This window comes from Pezoporus occidentalis, unplaced genomic scaffold (assembly GCF_034315485.1).
Source record: "Pezoporus occidentalis ecotype Australia unplaced genomic scaffold, CSIRO_AGI_Poc_V1 ctg87, whole genome shotgun sequence".
Taxonomy (NCBI): Eukaryota; Metazoa; Chordata; class Aves; order Psittaciformes; family Psittacidae; genus Pezoporus; species Pezoporus occidentalis.
This window is the reverse complement of record NW_026916231.1, coordinates 1,554,427-1,575,383: the sequence shown is the minus strand read 5'-3', so window position 1 is coordinate 1,575,383 and position 20,957 is coordinate 1,554,427. Positions and strand designations below refer to the sequence as shown.

At 37.7% G+C, this 20,957-nt stretch overlaps 1 protein-coding gene across 2 annotated transcripts; it reads left to right on the top strand.

Annotated features, from left to right (window-relative positions):
- The first annotated feature begins 184 nt into the window (after positions 1-184).
- Positions 185-19,674, top strand: CIBAR1 (CBY1 interacting BAR domain containing 1). 2 transcript variants are annotated; one of them, XM_062604565.1, is made up of 9 exons: positions 185-336; positions 2,395-2,629; positions 5,716-5,784; positions 9,747-9,848; positions 13,334-13,438; positions 14,706-14,819; positions 16,409-16,528; positions 18,875-18,973; positions 19,575-19,674. In XM_062604565.1, the coding sequence occupies exons 1-9, from the start codon at positions 305-307 to the stop codon at positions 19,599-19,601; spliced, it is 903 nt and encodes a 300-aa protein (XP_062460549.1). In that variant the 5' UTR covers positions 185-304; the 3' UTR covers positions 19,602-19,674. The 2 variants fall into 2 exon arrangements, with proteins under 2 accessions (XP_062460549.1, XP_062460548.1); XM_062604564.1 differs by having other exon boundaries at positions 207-336; positions 19,536-19,674.
- The last annotated feature ends 1,283 nt before the right edge of the window (positions 19,675-20,957 follow it).

Genomic DNA, 20,957 nt, shown 5'->3' with positions numbered 1-20,957 from the left:
GCTTTGAGCTACACTTCTCCGGGGATGAGCCACCTCACAAACGGAAAGCCTCGGCTCAGCCCTGACCTCCGGCGGGCCCAGGGCCCGGCCGCGCTCCGGCCGCCGGGAGGGACGGGGGTGTCGGCGGCCAAAAGCCGGTCTCCGAAGCCCACCCGGAGCCGCACCGCTGCTGCCCGCAGGCCGCACAGCCCCGCGCCAGAGGCGGAGCCGAGGGAGGGCGTGCGGCGGTTGGGTTGGTGTCCATGGAAACCAAGCGCACACGGAGCACCGCCCTCCTCCTGGCCGGGTCGTCGCTGCCGCCATCATGATGCTGCTGGGCCGCGGGATGGACGCCAGGTAACGGGCCGGCAAGGAGCGGAGGAGGCCCGGGGGTGCTATCGCCTCCGGGCCTATTGCGGGTCTCTGCCGGTGTCCCGGAAGGCTGCTCTGGGGGTTCCTATGGCGGCGGCAGGCTGCGCCGTCTGGCCTTCTCGGGCAGCGGAGGAGGCCCGGGCGCAGTCAGGGTACCCGCTGTGCCGCGGGGGTCGGGGGCCATGCGGGCCCGGTCCCCCTTAGTGCAGCCACCCCCCTGAGTGGGGGAACCGCCGCTGTTCGCCTCAGGGGAAGGCCGCAAAACTTTTCTGGGTTTAGTGTGCTCTGCAGAGATACAGGTTTAATCGGGCCTCTCTGATAATGTTGTGGCTACCTCTCAGTGGTCAAAAATAATGAGGGGGAAAAGCCCTTTTCACACCCCCACCTAAGGAAATTTAGGGTTTTATGCCCCAAAATTAAGTATTGTTTGCATGGGAGTACTGTGAGATCAAAATTGCAAAGTAGGTGAGGAAACGTGTTCAAGGCTTCCCCCTGGGAGAGGAACGCTTTCTGACAAGACCTTACAGTAAAGTAGAAAAGATGTACTTTTTACTGAAGATTTTATTAGATGGTACTAACTTTGAAATACAGCTTTATTAGTACTTAACGAGACTCTTACCTTCCCACACACTGGGTGAAACCTTTCCTATTCAAAGGGTTCTATGTTCAAGCATTCCCTGGAGGACTGAACAACTTGTATTTTTGTGTTCTTTGACCAAAATCTCTTTTGAACAGTCCTCTAGACTGCTTGCCAAGAAGTAACACAACCAGGGTTTGCCTGTAGCAGATCTTTGGCATGAAGGATTTTTTTCTGAAGAATTCCTGAAGAAGGGTGTTCTTCATTTGAATTGACTGCATTGTTGCTTTGTCTTAAAAGTATTAAAATTTGGGTTTTTTTTTCTAATACTAAGTATTTAAATGTTGGCCAGCATTTGGAGCTGGGATAGCTTAAGGATGTGAAAGAAGCTTTTGTTTCTGTCCCTCACCATGACAGTGGTACGAGTGAATTCTGTTGCTGAGAATTCCAACACTTGACATGAATTGCCTCATGTAGACCATAGAAGCTTCTGAGGACCCAGTATCTGGCAGTTACTGATGGCTAAATTGTCCTGTAGTTGACTCAGTCAGACCAACAACTGGCATGAATTCACTGACAGTGATTTGGTTTAATAGCATCACTGAAGCATAACTAGAACAAGACCATCAAGTGATTCAGGAATAGGAAAGCAAAATACCAAGTGAAATATGTGAATTAAAAACTCAGAGTTAATTATTTAGATCATTAATAATCACAGAATGGTTTGGGTGAGACGGAACCTTAAAAATCAGCTAGTTCCAACCCCCCTGCCATGGGCAGGGACACTTTCCACTGGATCAAAAGCCCCATCCAATCTGAATCAGTCAGGGGCTTGAAATACACAGCCATTTGGTTCAAATAAGATGAATGTTCTTTCTGTGTTTTTAGAGTTTTCAACTCTGTACTTGTTTCCATTCACTTTTCTTCTGTAATTCTTAGGTATATTTACCCTCTGTAGTGCTGACCAGGAGCAGTTTAGTACCTGTTCACAATCTAAAGAACATTTAATATCTTTGCATATTTGCCCTCCACTGCCTAATTTCTCCAGCCATTGACTTGTCTGTTTACATTGCAGACTCTTGCAGGAAGTTGTGTGGCCCACTCTCCTTTGAGACCTGCAGGTCTCTCTTACCACTATGTTAGTAATTAATGCCATCAGTAATAGTGAACTTCTGATTAACCACAGGAGGAAAACTTCCAATGCTGGTATTCGTAATTAGGGGTTTCCTCCATTGGATCTTTAAGTACAAAACTTGCGCTTTTTTTTTTGTTACTAATTCATAATACACATAGTACATCAAACTGTTACAACCTTATCTTTTTAAGAGTAGATTTGTTTTACATTGAAAAGAGATATCCAAAGCATGTATAAATTACTAATAGTATAATTATATAGCTTTTCTTCTATATGTGTTGTAAACATTTGTCCCCTTCTTATTTCTCACATATTTTTCTTTGGTATCCAGGGACAATCAGACTAGACAAATACAAGATGCTGTTTCAAATGTGGAAAAACATTTTGGTGAATTGTGCCAAATATTTGCTGGATATGTACGTAAAACTGCCAGACTACGAGACAAAGCAGATCTTCTGGTAAATGAAGTATATGCATATGCAGCCACAGAGACACCAAACTTAAAAGTTGGACTGAAAAACTTTGCAGATGAATTTTCCAGACTTCAGGACTATCGCCAGGCAGAGGTACAAAATTAAAGCTGTACATGTTGTGTTTGCCATCTGAACTTTTCAGTCACTTATCTGTGATTAAAAAGGGAAAATATTTACTCTGGTACCACAAGAGTAATATAGGGGAAGACACTTTAAAATGTATTAATGACAGAGCAGGACAGGCTGCCAAAGCATTCATCATTTACTCTGCTAATAACTTTAGTGAAAACTGCCTGTGGTTAGTCCTGCTGAAGTCAGTGGAACTATCCGTACGAGCACTCACACATATAAGACAAAGTCTTTTATTTGTCTTAGGCTTTGGATTATGATTTATGGTTAATAAAGCATTCTTTTAGTTTTGTGACTTGAGCTGTCCAGCAGCCGATGAGGTGAAATCAGTCATTTTCCTTCTGCCGAGTCTATTAATAATCAGAAGCAATACAGAAGAGAATGCTACCTGGAATCCATCACTGGGAACTGACAGCCTCTCTGAGGTGCTATTGGGGACCACTGTAGAACTACAGGCTTATGAAATCAACACTAGAAATACAAACTTGATTTGGACCACGTGACAACATAGTCATGTTTCTTCTCAATAAATGTGAGTGTAACAAAAGGTGCTTATGCCAATTAACACATCTGTATGCAGGGCCACTCAAAGTGTAATTTATGATCCAGAATTCCAAAGATTTAGGAAAAAATAAATTCAAACTGGGTTTTAAAGTACATATCTATTCTTTCAGTAGGGCATAGAAAATTCCTAGTTATAGTTTTGAAAAGCTAAGAAGCATAATTGAAAAAAAAAAACCCAGCTGAAGTAGCTGACACTTTTGATGTTTTCATACAGGACTGTTTTATTTTTAAGGAAGCATAGCAAGTCTTTCTGTATTAACAAAGTAGAAAAAGAAAACCTTTAAAAACAAGTTACTAGACTGGATACCTCAAAAATTAAGTAGATGGTTTGAAAAACAAGAAAAACCCACAGATTTTTAAGTGTATTTAGGGCCAGATTTTTAGGAAGGAGAAATCCAAGGCTGTGGATAGTGGGATTTTTATTTTCCATAAGTGCTTACGCATCTGGCTGCAGCTAAGCCACACATAGGTCCTTATACTTCAATTGACGCAATAGGAATTTATCACTCTGTTAATGAATTAAATTTATATTATGTCCAAAGGTGTATGTGAAGTCAGACTGCATGACTTCTGTGTCCACTTTCACCTTTAAACAATGAATCTGTAATTTCACAGTACCTATGTAACAACTTGAGTTTTGCTGTTTTCAATTTAAGTGTGTTTTGTCGTGGTTTAAACCCAGTCAGGTAATTCGTTTGCTCACTTCCCCCCCTTTTCTTGCCCTCCCCCTGCTCTCGGAGGTACGGAGAGGAGAATCGAAAAGAATGCAACTCCCACGGGTTGAGATAAGAACAGTTTAGTAACTAAGGTATAGCACAAATCACTACTGCTACCACCAATGATAATAATGATAAAGGAAATAACAAGGGAAGAGAATACATCATCTCACCACCAGCCGACCGATAACTCGCCCCCCCTCAGCCCGACCAAGCACCGACCGATACCTCCTCCAACCCTGCAGTCCCCCAGCCCTTCCGGCTAACTCCCAGTTACCTCCTGGGCATGACGTGCTGTGGTATGGAATACCTCTTTGGTCAGTTTGGGTCAGGTGTCCTGTCTCTGCTTCCCCCTGGCTTCCCCTCCTCCCTGGCAGAGCATGAGGCTCACAAAGTCCTTGGCCAAACCAAAACATCCTTGTTATCAGCTCTGTTCCCGAGCTGAAAGTCAAAACACTGCACTGCACCAGCTACCAAGAAGGGGAAAAATGACTGCTACTGCTGAACCCAGGACATGTTTTTAAAAACATCTGGCCTGTATCCTCCTGCCTTGCCTGTCCCCAAGCCCCTTTTGAAGGACAAAAGGCAGAAGCAGCAAAAGAAAAGAGAAGCTTTTATTTAAATCCAGTTCTCCTTTGCTTGTGAAAATCAAATAACCTTAGCTTTATTTCCATTGGGCATCACATTAATAACCAGTTTTCATATACACTGGCATTGTGGGCAAGAGAAAATTAGCTTATAAGGGTTAATGATTTCTGGTCTCCAGCAGCAGTGCTAGATGTGTAAATGCTGAGGTATGAGGTACTTGCACAACATGTGGAAGGATAAGTAAGCAAGATGGGGAGGTTATTTGGTATGTCTGTGTCACATGCTTCATTTAGAACCTTACTGCCCTATTCTTTCTATTGGCAGTTTAAGTGAAATTAACAGTTTGACAGTGCACTGGTAGAGAGTAGTAAAGGAGAATTGTTTGCACAGTCAGCAGAGATTTTGGCTGACTAGCGACTGCCACTTTAAGAGGGGAATGTAATGTCTGTCAATTTTAGTAGAAGTATGTACCTTGTCCTAATTTGGATGTAATAACAAGGGCCAGATGGTACAAAGTCATCAGCAGCTTATGCTGGGGCCATTTGGGCAGTGTATTCAATTTTGACAAGCAGGCAGGTCTTATCCTATTGCCTGTCTGACCATATGTAGCTGTTTTTCTAACTAGGAGAACTGAAACAAAAATTCAGATGCACTCATCTGTGAGAGCGTTCATGCATTTTACACAACCTGTTGTTGATATTTTTAAGATTTTCGTATCTACGATGCTGTTTTCATTATTTTTAAGAAGTGTTGCATTTCATACAGTATGATTGACAGTTTATGGACTAAGCCATCTTTGCTATCAACAAGTGTAGAGCAAATACACTGATATTTAACTTTAGACAGAAAGCTAAGGATCTCCAAGATGCGGTGTTTGATGTATTTAGTGCTGCTCAGTTATTAGAATCTCCATGTTCCATTTATCCTGATGAAGAATAATTCTGCCAATGAAGTAAAAGGAATTCCACTAGAAATCAGCTTGAGCTCCTCAAAATATGAATGATTTACTGGTTAATATATTTATTCTGGTTTTTTTGCAATATTTTTAAAACCTTCACCCCACTGTCTTTTAACCATAAATGGACTAAATTCCTAATAAGATGAATCAATAGTAAAACCATTTCCTGAATCTGCACACTATAGATGTGGATTATTTTACGGACCTTGTGATTTCTTTTGTAGGTTGACAGGCTTGAAGCCAAGGTTGTTGAACCTCTGAAAAGTTATGGCACCATAGTGAAGCTTAAAAGGGTAGGTTAAATGTCTGTTTTCTCACAAGGTACATTTTGGTGTTCTGGACACTCGGTTGCAAACTTCTACTGTATCATAATATATATAAATCAAAAGGTAAAATGACCATTATTTGATGGTATTTTACATACATAAATCTTAGTGTGTTCATCATGGTTAATTTGAGTACTTTGTGGCATCACATCTCAAACTAGCATTTTTCACGGTTTTGTTCTTGTATCTTTTCAGTACTGTGAAGAACAGAGTAGGGTGTTTTGAACTCACTGCACAGCTGTCTCAGTTGTTAGAGAAACAGTTAGGAAGGAAATGCATCCTGCACTTGAGTGCTACTGCATGTGGTATTCCTTAGGAGAGTCGGAGCCTACAGAGCCTGTATCCTAGAATTTGGTGTCTTAATAGTCACTGTGAAACCAGTTTGTGAGACCTAGACCTGACGGAGTATTCTATAGGATGTAAGTGTTGGGATTGGAAGACAAGTTTAATGAGTTTATGACAACACTGCTGAGGAGATACAGAACACTACTGCAGTGCTTGGGTCTTCCAGAGCATTGAAGATACTGTCTTGAAATGCATCACCACCAATAGCCAGTAAATGTCAAGGACAGAGGCGACTGAAGCCTGGTCATCCTTTGTAACAGTAACTGGTATTTCCTCTTGTCTTTGCCTGTCGCAATGCCAGAAATAAATGCCAGCATTACTTAATGTTTATCTTAGCTAGTGAGTACAAGAGCATTGTTAAACTGTAGGTGGGATTAACCATGTTATCAACATAACTTTGAACTGAGAGAGACTTCACTGAAAATGTAGGCCATTAAATGGTTTTATTCCCTCCCCCAGTTACTTGGCAGTTACCATAAACCTAAGCTAAAACTTCAACTGTCTGGTCTTCAGTTATCATCTCTAACCACTGGGGTATTTTTAGTGAAAAAGGAAGTTTTGTTACTGATGTAAAGCTAGCACAGGGTGCTAGCTGCAGGACTGCCTCACCTGTAACTGCATGAGCCAATTAAGTAAAGCCAGGCAGAATATGTCATTACAGCATGTTATAAAAAGGGGATGTTCTCACTGATACTTGTTGGATCTGTTCCAGGGTGTCTACAAACTATTTCTGTGATCTGTCTAAAAGGAACTGTTGCTGCTTCTGTTGTGTTAAGACAGGAATGTCCTGTGGTATCAAATGCATTAAAGAGGCCCAGGTCAATCAGAATAGTGTTGGCCTTTAACTGCCATCACAATAAAATTGTTTCATTCACATCTCCAGGTTTACTATGCTAAGTAGCTATTTGGCAGCTTCAGTGGAAACTAGTATAATATTCTTGTCCTGTAATGCAGCTTAATTGTAGGATTCTAGGATTTCTGTTTCACTGTTCTGTATATCAGTCTTCACTTTTCTGCTTTTGGGCAACTGTTCCTGGATGCTTTTCTTCATGTAAAAACAGGACAAGGTGATCCACCTGCAGAAGAAACGATTGGTTTGCTTTAATAACTTCAGTGACTAAAGCAGGTAACTGTACAGTGCTGAGGATCTGCCAGCTCCTTGTCTGGTGGATGGACTGTAGCTGTACTTCTGTATGGTTTGAAATTAGGTGGGTGACCAGAGTTGTTACGTGTGACTTGAATTCATAGTTCAAAGCCAGAGGGACTATAAATAATTCTGTATTCTCTGTACTTGTCCTTTATCTCACTGGCTATTCTGTCCCATTTCTCTTTGGTTATAATTAAAGTATTTTTCCAAAAATGTATCAAATCTTTGTCTGAAGATACTGAAGAGGAATGTAGGAGAGTTTGTAGTGTAGTTTTAGTTAGTGGTTAGTTGATGTTTGTGGTGGTGTTTTAAATGGAGTTCACCAATGTTTGGTTCTTGTTATATGTTCCACTGAGATTAAAGAGCTCTGTGATGGTCTGTTTTTTTCTGGATTTAGATGCTAGTAAAAACAATTATTAATTCTTTTCATATAGCTAATAATTTAGGTTCACCATAATGGCATTTTCCCCAGCTTCTGAGTATTTTGTTCAGGGTATTTTTCTGCACCTTGATTTTTCAGCATCCTGGAGAAAATATGTACCTTTGTACATCCAAGACTTGCATATAGCTCCACCACTATAGCCACAGTAGCAACAAGTCTTTCTCAGGCTTTGGCTAGCAAAGAAGTATGTTTGATGGAGGCTGTTGCTACAGAGAACAGAGCAGTAGAGAAGGGAACAGTGCTGTCCCTGTAGGTACTTCCAAAGTCACTATGCACTAGAAAGAAAATGCTGAATTTGGTAATGGTAACTCTAGAACCCTAGTGGCTTCCTTAGCATTCTCAACAGTATACTGCATGGAAGTCAGAACTTTCAGGCACAACTTTAAATCTGATTGGCTGGGACGTCAGTACTGTTACCACGGCCATCATTAAATAACACTAAACATGCATTAAATACAAACCTATTTTGTTCAGTGGTAAAAATAAAGGTCTTCCTGTTTTCTACCTTTAATTCAAATTTTAAAATGTAATGCTATTGGTTTTTTTCCATTATTGCTCTTCTTGCATGGTTTTCATACAGGAGAAAGGAAAGCTCCCTCCAACAGTCTTTCAGATGGCCTTAAAGGTGGTGTAAACTCACTTTTGAAAGAACAGCAGCAAAATTAGTTTTGAAGGACTAAAGATGAAGTTGCTTTTATTATAAGAAACTATCTCTCTGTCCCTAAAGATGAAACAAAATGACAGGCATACACACAAGGACATGCCAACAGACAGTAAGGATAGAAACAATGAAGAAGCTGCCATGTTTTGACCCTGACCTCATGTACAGACTCACTATTGAAGAAACAGAGCATGTGGAAACTTGTCATGTTTGTGCTTATCACTGACTAGTGGTCTGGACCACAGGTCACAAGATCGCAAAACTTGTAAAAGAGATGCATTCTTGGTTGTGTGTCTTTACATGTGAAGGAGACCTACAACTATGTTAAAATCCTGAAATCCAAGGAAGGAGCACAAGCAATTTCCCAAGATGATAGTCTTTAATCCACTGTTCTGGCCTTTTTAGAAGAAATGATGGTTTGAAATGCATGCCCAACTCCTGTCTCAGATTTTGTGAGACGTGATTCCCTTGGGCTGTATTTCCCCTTGATCTAAGGCATTGTTCCTTTAAATTAGAGCCATCAAAATTAATACCATTTCCCATACCAAGGTCAATGGAGTGATAAACATCTGACTGGCAATTTTATATTCCGTGTATGCCAAACTACTTGCAAAACACAGTTTTATAGCATGAACAAGAATTCCAGAGTGGTATGTAACCATTCTTAAAACTGTCACAGGTCTTCCTGAAGTACATCCTCCTTCAGAAGTGAGAAGCATAAATACTTAGCAACAGTTTCTGCCTTTTCTAGATCAGCAAGTTTCATCTTTTCTAGCTTTTCTTGTTCCAACTCTATTTAGGCAGTTTACTAACTGCATTTATAAATACGCAGTTTAACCCTTTCAGACATGGATTTTCTATGCCCCTTAAGCTCTGTTTAGCAGTTTTGTGTTCTTAATAACTTCTGACTGGTATTGACTGCTGCCTGTTTTGTTTTTTTCTTACTGATCTATTAAATGCCACTTTTTATTTCTAAGCGACATCTTTATTCCATTGCTAAGTCTGCAGTGGGCCTGTCTTTGTGTTTTGGGGATCTCAGCTTTTGACTATCTACTGTGTTCTTCACAAAAAGCTGTAAATATTTTTTTCTCTTTTCCCCCCACATTTTAAATTGTAGTGTGTGCTACAGAGAGTTGTGCAAGGTGCTAAACGCTCTTGATCTCCACTGACTTCTCTTTTAGGGGATCATTTAATAGAATAAAGATCAGTAAAATCTGGTTTTACTTAAAGCAGAAGTTTCATTTATGTTTTCTAAGCAATGTATGTGTGAAGAAAAGTGCATTTTGTGTTTTCCTAGATCTATTTCAAACATGTCTAAACCATTTTATTTCCAGAATGATCTTAAAGCAACTTTAACTGCAAAGAACCGAGAAGCCAAGCAATTGTCTCAACTGGAAAAGACACGTCAGCGGAATCCATCAGATCGACACATTATTGTATCCTCTATTTCTAATGGTTATAAGAAATATTTTTAAAAATTCTCAGGAATTAAACTAATATGTTTAGAAAGTAGTATGAGAAAAACGCTCTTTGGAGGGACTGTTTCTTATACTGATGTTCAAACTTTCCTTAAACCTTATGATACAGCTTACAAGAGCTGCTTTGTTAGTCCCTTTTTTATTAAAACTACAAAGCATTTGATATGTTTATGCAGAGGTAGGCACAGATCACATCTGGGGATTTGGAGGTTTTTGAAAGTATAATCAGACAACTCCTTTTTTACTTATGTGGGGGGTTGGGGGATTTATTTTTTCCTTGTCACTTTGGTAGTTGTGCTTCCTTGTACCTAGATGATGCTCTAGATGGGGTCTGACTTTCCTCCAACTGAGATGAAGCATGAAAAGTTGTTATTGTTAGTAGAATACTCAGACTACTCTTGCTTTCAAAAGACCAGTGACCCTCTGCAGTATGCTATTAGGTATCACAGAGGGAAAAATAGCTTCCACAGAATTTCCATTAAAATCTCACTGAAGTTTCAAATTCCAAAGCAATCAGAATCTAAGAATGACTAAAGGGGATCAAGACAATCCCACTTCAGTCCCTGTATGAATTATGGTACAGCATTTAAGTTCATAATAATGTGCTGTTTATTACACTCTAGTACTGGACTCAGGAGCAAGGCAGTCTTAGTCTTCATTGGATTTCATCAACTTTTATTTCAGAAATTAGGATCTTTCTAGTGTTTGGGGCATGGGACTGCAGAAAGAGCAGAAATGACTCTGGTGGTCAGATGCCACCCAGGGGAATTACGTTTTATTTTTGTCTCTGCCAAAGAATTCCCATTTAATATTAATTAAAGCAGTTAAATTGATTACTAATTAGAATTCCCCATGTAATAGACAAACAGATGTCAGCCGTAGGGTTAGAACTTGAGCTGTGATGCAGTTTTCTTCCATTGGAAGTAAATGCTAACAGTAATCTATTCTCCCTAAAGGGAGACTGGGCGCATTTTTCTCCCTCTTGTGCTAATTCCCAGTTGATTTCATGGGTATGTGCCTGGCACCTAGCTTCTTTCTTCCTTTCTCTTTTCTAAGCTACTCCCAAATATCCTCCTGTGGCTGAGCTGCTTGCAACACCTGTGTTTTCTATACTTAAGACGCTGCCTGAAGAGTTACTAAACCTCAGTAGAGTCTGGTTTTCATATGGCCAAAGGGATCAAATGCTGTATATTGGCATTTTAAAGTGATCAACACAAAATGCATAAAAAGTACTGGGAGCGGGAATATGTTCATTTGATCCTGAATATGTGTGCAAGTCTGCTTTTATGTTTGAGAGAGGCTTCACCATGTTTGGTAGCACACCTCCAGCAGTGGTTCTCTTATTCTTAAGCAACTGTGATGTAACAGTTTTGGCCACAGATAATAAAGGCTCCATACTTACTCCCAGATTTATGTCTATCTTATAAAAGATGGGGATGGTACAGCTTTGAATCACAATTATTTTTTATCCTGAAATGGTCCACCAAAGCTGTCTGGTTATTTTTATTATTTTATTATTATTATCAGTATTTAAATAAGTAAATAACCAAACTCCCAATCCAAGACAAACAGCTGTCCTGAAATACTTTGGCCTGGATACTTGAATTCTAGCAAAGCTGGAACAAACTATATGTAATGTCTTACAGTAGGAAACTTCAGACAACATCGTAACAGCACCCTCCACATACACAAAAGTTTTGAAATACCCGAGGTAGATACTTCACAATGTGAAAACAGATACTTCTATGAATATTGTTTTGCCATTGTTTTCCTTTACTAGCATTTCCAGTCACAGGTGAGTGCTCCAGAAGAGAAAATACCAAACTGCTGTTGTGCAAACTATGCAGGTTCTGCAAGTTTAGGCGCTTCACTCTGCAACAAACAAAATTCCTTTCTGAAAGCATCGGGGCACAGAATCTTGCCAGTCTGTTTAAGATGGATTGAGAAGATAAATTTATTTATCCTAGAAATAACATGCTGTATTTGCATGTGTAAGGGCTGCTTATGCGTAACAGTTGCCTTCATTTACAGAGAGTGACTGATAGTAATAATTGACAATTCACAAAATGTCTTTCCTTACTCTGATTCCCTCCTGTGTTGGGCAAAATTAAGAAAGGGAGATGAACACGTGACCTTATATATTACTGAAGATGATTATCAAGTTTGTTTGCTTGGTAATGGCAGAGTTGTGCCTATGACTTTAAGCCATTTTTGTAAGACTGTTTCAAATTGATTGTGTAATATGAGGTTAACAGATTTTAATCAGAGAAAATGAAGAGACAGAGCACACTTTATGCCTTAGGTTTCCATATACCTGTAACACTAAAAACTAGATCTGGGAAGAATCCTACATCTTGACTGTAGGATTCAATTACTTGATCCATACACTACTCCCAAATCTCAGGACAAAATATATTATGATGATACTCACTAACAGAGGCTGTAAGTAAATATTTCTTCACTAGTTTTGTTTGACCAGTAATGTATGGAAAATAAGTTTAGACCCAAATTTTATGGTCTTCAAGCTCTTTACATCCTTACATTGTTACTTTGTAATAGTACAACACAGTTCTCAGACTTTACTTAACCAGAATAGCTTCAATACCTTTATTTAAATGGTAGTACACATTTCTATACAGTTTGTAGTTATATCTAAGTAAAATACGTATCTAAAATGCTTTTTGAAGCAACAAAATAAGAAAAACTGTATTTCTGCATCAGGGACTGACTGGTGTGTCCACTTCCCGGTGCCCTACTGCAGATGTTTTTTATAAAATATGCTAGTAATATAAAAATACAAAATACCTGAAATGCTTTTAGATCTAAAAATATTAACTCTAGTCTGCTGACTGAAATACTTACATGAAAAGTGCATTAGTTCCAGCTGCTGCTCTATTGTATATTTAAATAATTTATAAAAATTTAGGAAGATGAGGTTCAGCACATGGAAAAGATTAATCCTAGACCCAGCAGGCTGGTCTGTGCTTGAAAATAAAGGGTGATCTTTTCTGCTCATCCACCACTCTGGCCTGTGCACTCCTGCCCTCTCCTTTACACCGTTTAAAAGGTGTAAAGGCCCTCTCCTTACTCCTTTAAAAAAACCCTCAACTTTTCTGAAGGGTAAACCCTTGAGCTGGGTTTATTCCCTGAACTCAGTCACTGTCATCAGACTCAAAATTAGCAGATGACTATTATCAGAACATAGATTAGGCCAGTGGGACTTTTCCTGACTGGATGCAGCTAGTCATTTTTCACATTTTGAAAGTCACAATGGGGTGGAAGGCACCTTTATTTGTTTATTAAGATGCAAACAAATTTACAAATACACTAATTTAGATGTGTAATATTTTGAAAACCCAGACTTAAATGTTTTCATGGCAATTAGAGCAAATATCTTTGTATCAAACACAGGACTAATTTCACCTTTATGTTACCTTTACCAGGCTGAAAGTGAATTGCAAAGAGCTTCACTGGATGCTACTCGAACAACTCAGCAACTGAAGGAAACCATTGATAACTTTGAGAAACAGAAAATAAGGGACATAAAAGTACGTGTGCTCACATTTCAGTGTGACATCACATTTCATCTTGCATAATTCCTATACTCTTTGGCAAGATTAGCAATGTTTAGTATTAACATAAGCCTACATAAATGCAAATCATGTGATATTCATGAATATTTCATAATCCAAATATTTTGAAGTTTTGAATTTAAAAAATCAGTTCATTATCCTTACAGTTTATTGAATTCAGAATTTTGCTGTATCTAATTGTTTAGTGCCTGCACCTTCCAACATTTGCTGTGTTCTACTTTACTGGTAGCTGCATTTGTTAGTGGAATGATGTATGTAGATTAATATCAGCAAAATTATCAGAAACAGTGGTAAGTAAATAATATATCTATCCATGCTGAGACTTGTGGGGGTTACTCCAGTTAAAATTTTTACTTGATGCCAGAAGCGCAAAATGTTTAGTAACTGCAAGTAATCAAAGCCTTCATTTCTCTCTTAATGTAAAACATGAAGTGGCATAAGTCCCAAAGACTATAGTGGCTGAAAACCACCTGCATTATGTGATCTCGGATTTAATTATAAAATTGTTGATGTAAGATACTTTTTTGTTGGAGGGGAGACAGACTAAATATGAAAGAACAAAAGATGGTTGAAAAAAAACAGCCAAACCAACGATGTAACTTGATGTTACCGTAATATGAAAAAGATTGCATGAGATCTGAAGATGTCAGCATTAAGTAGGGGTTTTATATATAAAGTATATTTTGTTATATAAAATGTCATCTGTAAATCATATATAAAAATATATATAATTTTTATATATTTATAAAAATTGTATTTCTGTACCGATATATAAAGTATATATTTATATGGAATATAAATATATATTATATACATATATATATTTTTATATAATTTAGAGATAATTTATCCCCAACCTGTTAAAAAAGATAAAAGTAAAGCAAAAAAAAGATACAGTAAGGCAAAAAATCCAGACTACATCTTGCAAATACATACTGGGGAACATTAAGTGAGTTTTCAGAATATTTTATTCATTCCTAATGAGTCCGCACTTGCTTTTCAACTGTTTACTTAGAATTTAGTATGAAATGACAACTGCGCAAGTGACGGCCCAGCCAGCATTTATATTTGATTTCTAAAATTCAGGTCCAACTACTTAAAATTACTTGGTATTGTGCAGTTAATTGTATCACGTAACTACCAAGTACAGAATTCAGAAATTTCTTGAAGTGAAAATGTACTTTACTGCATTAAGAAAACCTTTGGTTTTGTTTGCTTTTAGAACATATTTTCTGAATTTATAACCATTGAAATGTTATTCCATGGGAAAGCTTTAGAGATATATACTGCTGCCTACCAAAATATCCAAAATATTGATGAAGAAGAAGATTTAGAGGTAAGAGTGATTAAGATTTTCTTTTCAATTTACATACTACATAAAAAAAATTTCCACACTTAGGGACTATCCATGTCACAGGTAGAAAATGTAACGTATGTTTCTGGTTCCCAAAGCAAGCTTCTTACATATACCAAGCCTTTTTTGCACTTCTGCAGCAAGAGCGTACAGGTTTACAAACTCAGAGGTGTTAAAAACAGAGAACTGCAGTGGCAATCTAATCTTTCCCACAAAACACAGATGAGACTTTCCTAAATTAACTGCCACTCCCAGCTCAGCTCATCATAGTTCTTAAAGAACACCTCTGCAGTGATCTCACTGTAAAGATGCACAGTAGAGACAATCTTACACTGCTGTGAGAAGATGTGCTAAAGACTAATTCATTAAAAATATCTCCTTTCTATTCTGAGTTTTATTTGCTTATTTTTGTCTTTCAGTCATTTTTTATTAGACTGTTCTAGAATTTGGAGATATTTGTAATCAAATTGCTTTTTTTTACCTTATGGCAGTTACACCTCCTTTTCAAGTCACCCTTTCTGTTCTCTGAGTTACAGTCTCCCTTTCCCAAGACATGTTTTTCAGCCCTTTATTCATTCTTGCAGTTCTTCTGGATGTTGGACTTTTAAACTTGTACGTTGCATATGTGTGTTCAGCTTGTCAAAGTTGGATCATTTTTGGTCTGTTTGGTTTTCTTTTGTGGTTTTTTATTTTTTTTTTGGCAAATCTTATCAGTCCTTATTTATTTTTATTTCATTTTCCATAACACAGCCGAGGAGCAAGGATGGCAGTATTCATTTAGTGTAAGACATATAGAATCATGATTCTTTAGTGACAGTCACATTTGAGACTGCTTAGTATTTTTACTTTATTTAAACTACACCGTGGCAGTTTTGTAGTATTCTAATTTTACAATTAAAATGTCATGTGGCACCAATTCAAAAATATTCTTCAAGTCAGTACTTTCACAACCAAATTTCTAATCTCCTTTTAAACTGCCTGTTAATTGGACAATATTTACTCTCCATAAAAATACTGACCATAATTCTAGTATCTTGACTTTTTTAATAGGTGTTGCACAAGCAGCATCAGGCTGTTAAGTCTTAAAATTTATTCTTTCTGTCTGTTGGAAAGAACTTATAATGTATATTCTAGTTTCTCCTGTACTCTAAGGGTTTCCCAAATTTTCCATGAGCTGCACAGGTGAACATATCAGCTGAATTTTTTCTGATGCAGCTGTGACTGGTAGCAAGGATTTGCAGGTGAAGGGGCTAGGAGTTCACCTCCCAGAAATGTAGACCTGAAGGGAGTTGCTGGGGCTGGTACCTCTAGGTTAGCCTGAAACTCAGCTGTGTATGTCAGTGGGGAACTACTGCAGTTTTCCACCTGGTAAATTCCCTCAGATCTCTTTGACCACAGTAAATATGACAGATCTCAGGCTGAGCAAGGATGTTTCAACTAGAAGTGTTGATCAACTACTGTTGATGCAGATCTCTAAAGCAGGTTCAATTGTCCAGTGCTGCATTTTTGTTAACGTCAGTCTTGGTGAACGTATCATGGCACCCAAGTCACAGCCTTCTTCATCTGAACAGGTTTTTCGGAGCTCACTTCATCCACCTGACTATCAATCTCGCTTAGACATAGTTCGTGCAAATTCGAAGTCCCCCGTACAAAGAACTGGCTCCTTAAAATCTTCATTGAGGACAGTACAGGTAAGAAAAAATAAATGCTAGATCACTGTATTAAAAGAATGTCTTAAGGTAGAGCCTTAGCTCCATGGACATGTACATGGATGCACTCACTACATTTACTCAGTTCAGGACAGTTCCAAAGATAAACAGTTTTCCTGGTGCACAGTAGTTTTTTTTTTCATAGGATGGCTCCCCACTATGAGAAAATCTCTTTAGGGGTTATGGTCTTTTTTTAAACATGACTATTTCAGATACTTTTACATAATTTCTGAAAAGGCTATTTAAGTACTCATTATAATCTTTTGTAAATCCCTCTGTTTACTTGGCAATTTTAACTTCAGCATTTCATTTTATTGAAGCAGGGTGGTATGTTGTAATTTAGGCAGAACTACAGCAGAAGCGAATGACCTTTTCCAGATATTTTAAATTAAACTTAACTATGCAAGTTTTATCCACAGGCATTTAATATAGCCAATTGTTTTGCACCTGCCCTCAAAGTATCATTTTAACCATGGTTGAAAATGTCTATATCCAGTGCTCCAACACTGTCTGCTGTGTAAGACATGAGAAGGGAACTGGCATGCTTTTTGTAGTAGCACACAGTGAAACATGCAGCTTAACTTAAGCAAGGACAGTCACCACCTATGTGCAAACATAGGAATTCATTTTCACATGACATTTTGAGCAACAAATTGTCAGATTCCATTACATTTTTTAATTATTTTTCTCAGCATTAAGTAATCAAAAAATGAATTTTCATGTACCTGTATGTTCTAGCTTTATGGCAAAATAACATGAATTAATTTCCTTTCTCACTTTATCCTTACTCTGATCCTTTTTGGCTCTTATGTTTAGCTATCTGACTACCACCTCACCGCCACCAGTGTTAATATTTAATTTACTATTGAGTTAATTACAGCATGGTCAGAGGTACTTGGGTAGCAAGCAGAAAAAAAACCTTGAAGCCAACATAGCACCTCCTATTTCAGAAATAGGACTGAAGTTCTTCTTAAGAATTTTAGATGCTCTTAACTAGAAAAAACTTGGAAAATGAGTCTATCCAGTGCAATGAAGCTACCTTTAACAGGCTCAATCTGCAGCAATCCTTGATCTCCAATTACAAATCAGTATCATTGTCTTTTTCTTCTTTCACAGAGTGAAACAGTGCTGTTTTAGGCATTTAGATTCAAGTTAACCCAGCTTCATCCAATTATTAACTCCATTTTCTGTTATATTCAGAGATTTGTAAGCAAGCACTTCTTCAAGCTAAATTATGTACTTTGTGAGCATCAACAAGACTAACGATTTTTCTGCTTTCATTAGTTCAATGATTGCAGTTTGCTTTATGCATGCACAAAAAAACTTTTGTTACATACATAGCTGTGTGAATTATGAGATCTCAGAAGTCAATTTAATAACCAGCATTTAAGGACTTTTAAAATAGGGGGTTGGTTAAAAAAAAAAAAAGGAAGTTTTGTCTTCAATACTGAATTTTTATTATATCACTGTGTATAAGAGAACTCAGAAAATATAACCAAAATTAGAGCTGCAGATGCCCTTAGAGAACTGCTGAACCTAAAATCATTTTTCAAAAGCTTTGCAGATGACTTGGATAACTATCTTTGAATTTAGTGTTTCTTTTCTTGTGGGGATAGAAAAAAATATGTATTCTACTTTAAATTTTAAATGTTGCATCTTCTGTGAATAATCTATTTTCAATAGGAATAAGATTGAGCCGTCATTAGAAAAAAGTATAGATTGCAGAATCTGTCAGATGAGATGAGAGCTTGGCAGCTGGCACTTGTTTTTAACATTTGATGAACCAAAAAAGGATCATTCTGAAGGGCAAGCACTGATGGGCAGGGAAAGAAGTTCATACATGAATCAAGACTCTTCTAGTAAACTTTGAATAATTTATTCCCAAAACCATCTTAGAGCAGCACAGTGCTGATTTTTTCACTTCACTGAAGAGGTTTGATGTCTTTCAGATAAAATTACATCTTAATAGTCATCTTCAGCCTGCTGCCTCACCAGGCAACTTGGAAAAAACCTGACTTACAGCTTGTTCATTTTTAACATTAATTTGATCAACACATAGTTTTCCCTTCCCTATAATAGGGCTCAGGATTATGGGGATTTTCTTAGTTTTAAAAACTCGTTACTGTACTTACATTCTGTGCCATGTATCTTTCTGTTGGCATTGTGCATATTACTAGAAGTTGAAGGGTTAAAGGATAAACTACTTACCCCTCACACACACACAAAGGAACAACCCTCAAGTACTTAGACTAGGAATGCTAACAGAAATGTTTTTCTTTTAGGAGAACAAACAGTTGATTTACTTTTGTTGGATTTTTGTTTTGGCAGATTTCCAGTATGCTGAGAAAAGAGGAAGAAGAAGAGGAGGAAGAGGAAGATGAAGAGGAGGAAGATGACGAAGAGGACGAATTAGATGCTCCAAAAGAAGTGAGATAACAAAACTGTTCTAAAAGTCTTTTTTTGATTGGGAAAAAAATATTTCCCTTTATATAAAGTCTTTGTGTGTTAATCAAAAACTTCACTGAGGCTGCATTTTTAAAATTCCAGCAGAAGAATTGGCACTAATAGTAGAGTTCCAATTTCAAATAATGGAACAAAATCTGCTGAAAATCGACAATTTCAGTAGCTAGAAAATGAAATATTTAAGTAGAATCCTGTATTATACTTGCATAAATGTTATACCGCAGTCACATTTGCTAAGACTTACACGATGAATGTTTTTCAAAACTTGCACTAAGCTGACAAGCAGTTCTGAACATAAGGGTTTGCTCATTACTTTGCCAATATATTACCTTACTCTCTACCTGCACACCTCTTGGATTTAGTAAGTCTTCTAGCTATACCTATCAGAATTGGTTTATGTGTCCTGAAGCAACTGTAGTACTCACCAAACTCATGACAGCAATAACCCTGTTAGTGGGTAGCCAAATGAAATCTTTGGACAGCAGAAGACAGGGTGAGGTCTGCTGTTTTCTCATTCTATCTTCAGGCTTGACTAAGATGACTTTTGATTCCTTTACACATACAGAATGAACGTTCACCAAGAAGGACCTAGCCCGATATCTACGCTGAATGCTGCTTTGCTTTTAAATAAAAGTGCCTTTATAATAAAACTAATTGATATTTTATATAGTTGATATTTATCAGTTGACATGCTATATACAGTTCAAGTTTCATGTGTTTAACTGCTTGATTCAGTTACCGATTAAACATACAAGAAATTACACATTTTGAGTGTAATTTCTTACCCTGTTTGGAAATAGTGGTTCTGCATGTTCATTTCTGAACAGCATACAACTGTCTGCCAGAAAGCTACTACTGTATTGTTCATCTCTGGCTTTAGCATCCGCTGAGGAAAGAACACATGTATAAATCTGGAATTTAAACCTGCAACTGGGAAAACAATCTTTTAAGTTATAACCAAATACTCTTAACAGTTACAGAAATAAATGAGGGAGTGCATTTTAAATATTGATGCTGCCTTTGTCAGCTTATGCAAAGTATGCAATGCATACTTGTTCTGACAGGTCAAAAAACAGGTTTTGCCAAAAAATAGTGTGATGAAAATACAAGTAAAGATTTCACAATATGGGATTGTTTTAAACTCAGAAAACGGTTTTGCACCAAAATTACATACTGGTGACAAGGAGTAGAACACTAATGACCAGGAACTTTAAACCAGGTAACTAATTCCCCTCTATTTCTGTAAGTAGGGCACTTCAATAAATATCTGTATCACATCAGAATTATGATGATCATCACTTTACCACTTCATATTCAGTGAAGTCATGTAGTCCATCTCCAAAACTGGTGGTTAATTCCATGACTATACCAAGTTTTCGTATCATATATATATATGCAAATAGCAATTATTTTTGTACTATGCCATGAAAAAGGAATGTGGGGGGGAAGGAAGCAGTGTTTAATTTAATTTCCACTAAAAGATTAGCAGCTGGGGTACAGAAAGTTGTTTTTTTTCCTCAGCAGCTTCACATTCTTTCTCATCCCCTACCTCACAAAAATCAACTTTAGGAATTACAGAACTTACAGCAAGGAAGAAGTACAGGTTGGGCAACTTTGTCCTGCATATATAAGGTTGTAGGTTTAAATGTTGGACAGAAATTGTGTGGCCTCCAAACTATAGATTAAAAAGCCACTGACTGAAGTATTTTAAAGCCAGAAAAATTTAGAATGTAATTACAGCATCAAGTATTACCTAAGATACTCATGGCATGAGTGTTTACTGCAAGACTGACAGTAATACATTTGCTCATATGTATTTTTGACTACTGACACCTACATGATGTAGGCTTGTATCCATTCTTGTTAAGAATATTTTGCCATTCTGGTCCATCCCTTTGGGACTAGGATTATATACTTGTACTCATCAGGTTATCCTATGTTACAGCTT

Bases quoted from the DNA above. Each gene is read 5' to 3' on its own strand.
- CIBAR1 (XM_062604565.1), top strand. From the start codon at position 305: ATGATGCTGCTGGGCCGCGGGATGGACGCCAG. The intron at 14,820-16,408 runs GTAAGAGTGATT...TCATCTGAACAG, and splicing joins ATGAAGAAGAAGATTTAGAG to GTTTTTCGGAGCTCACTTCA. The intron at 18,974-19,574 runs GTGAGATAACAA...TTACACATACAG, and splicing joins AATTAGATGCTCCAAAAGAA to AATGAACGTTCACCAAGAAG.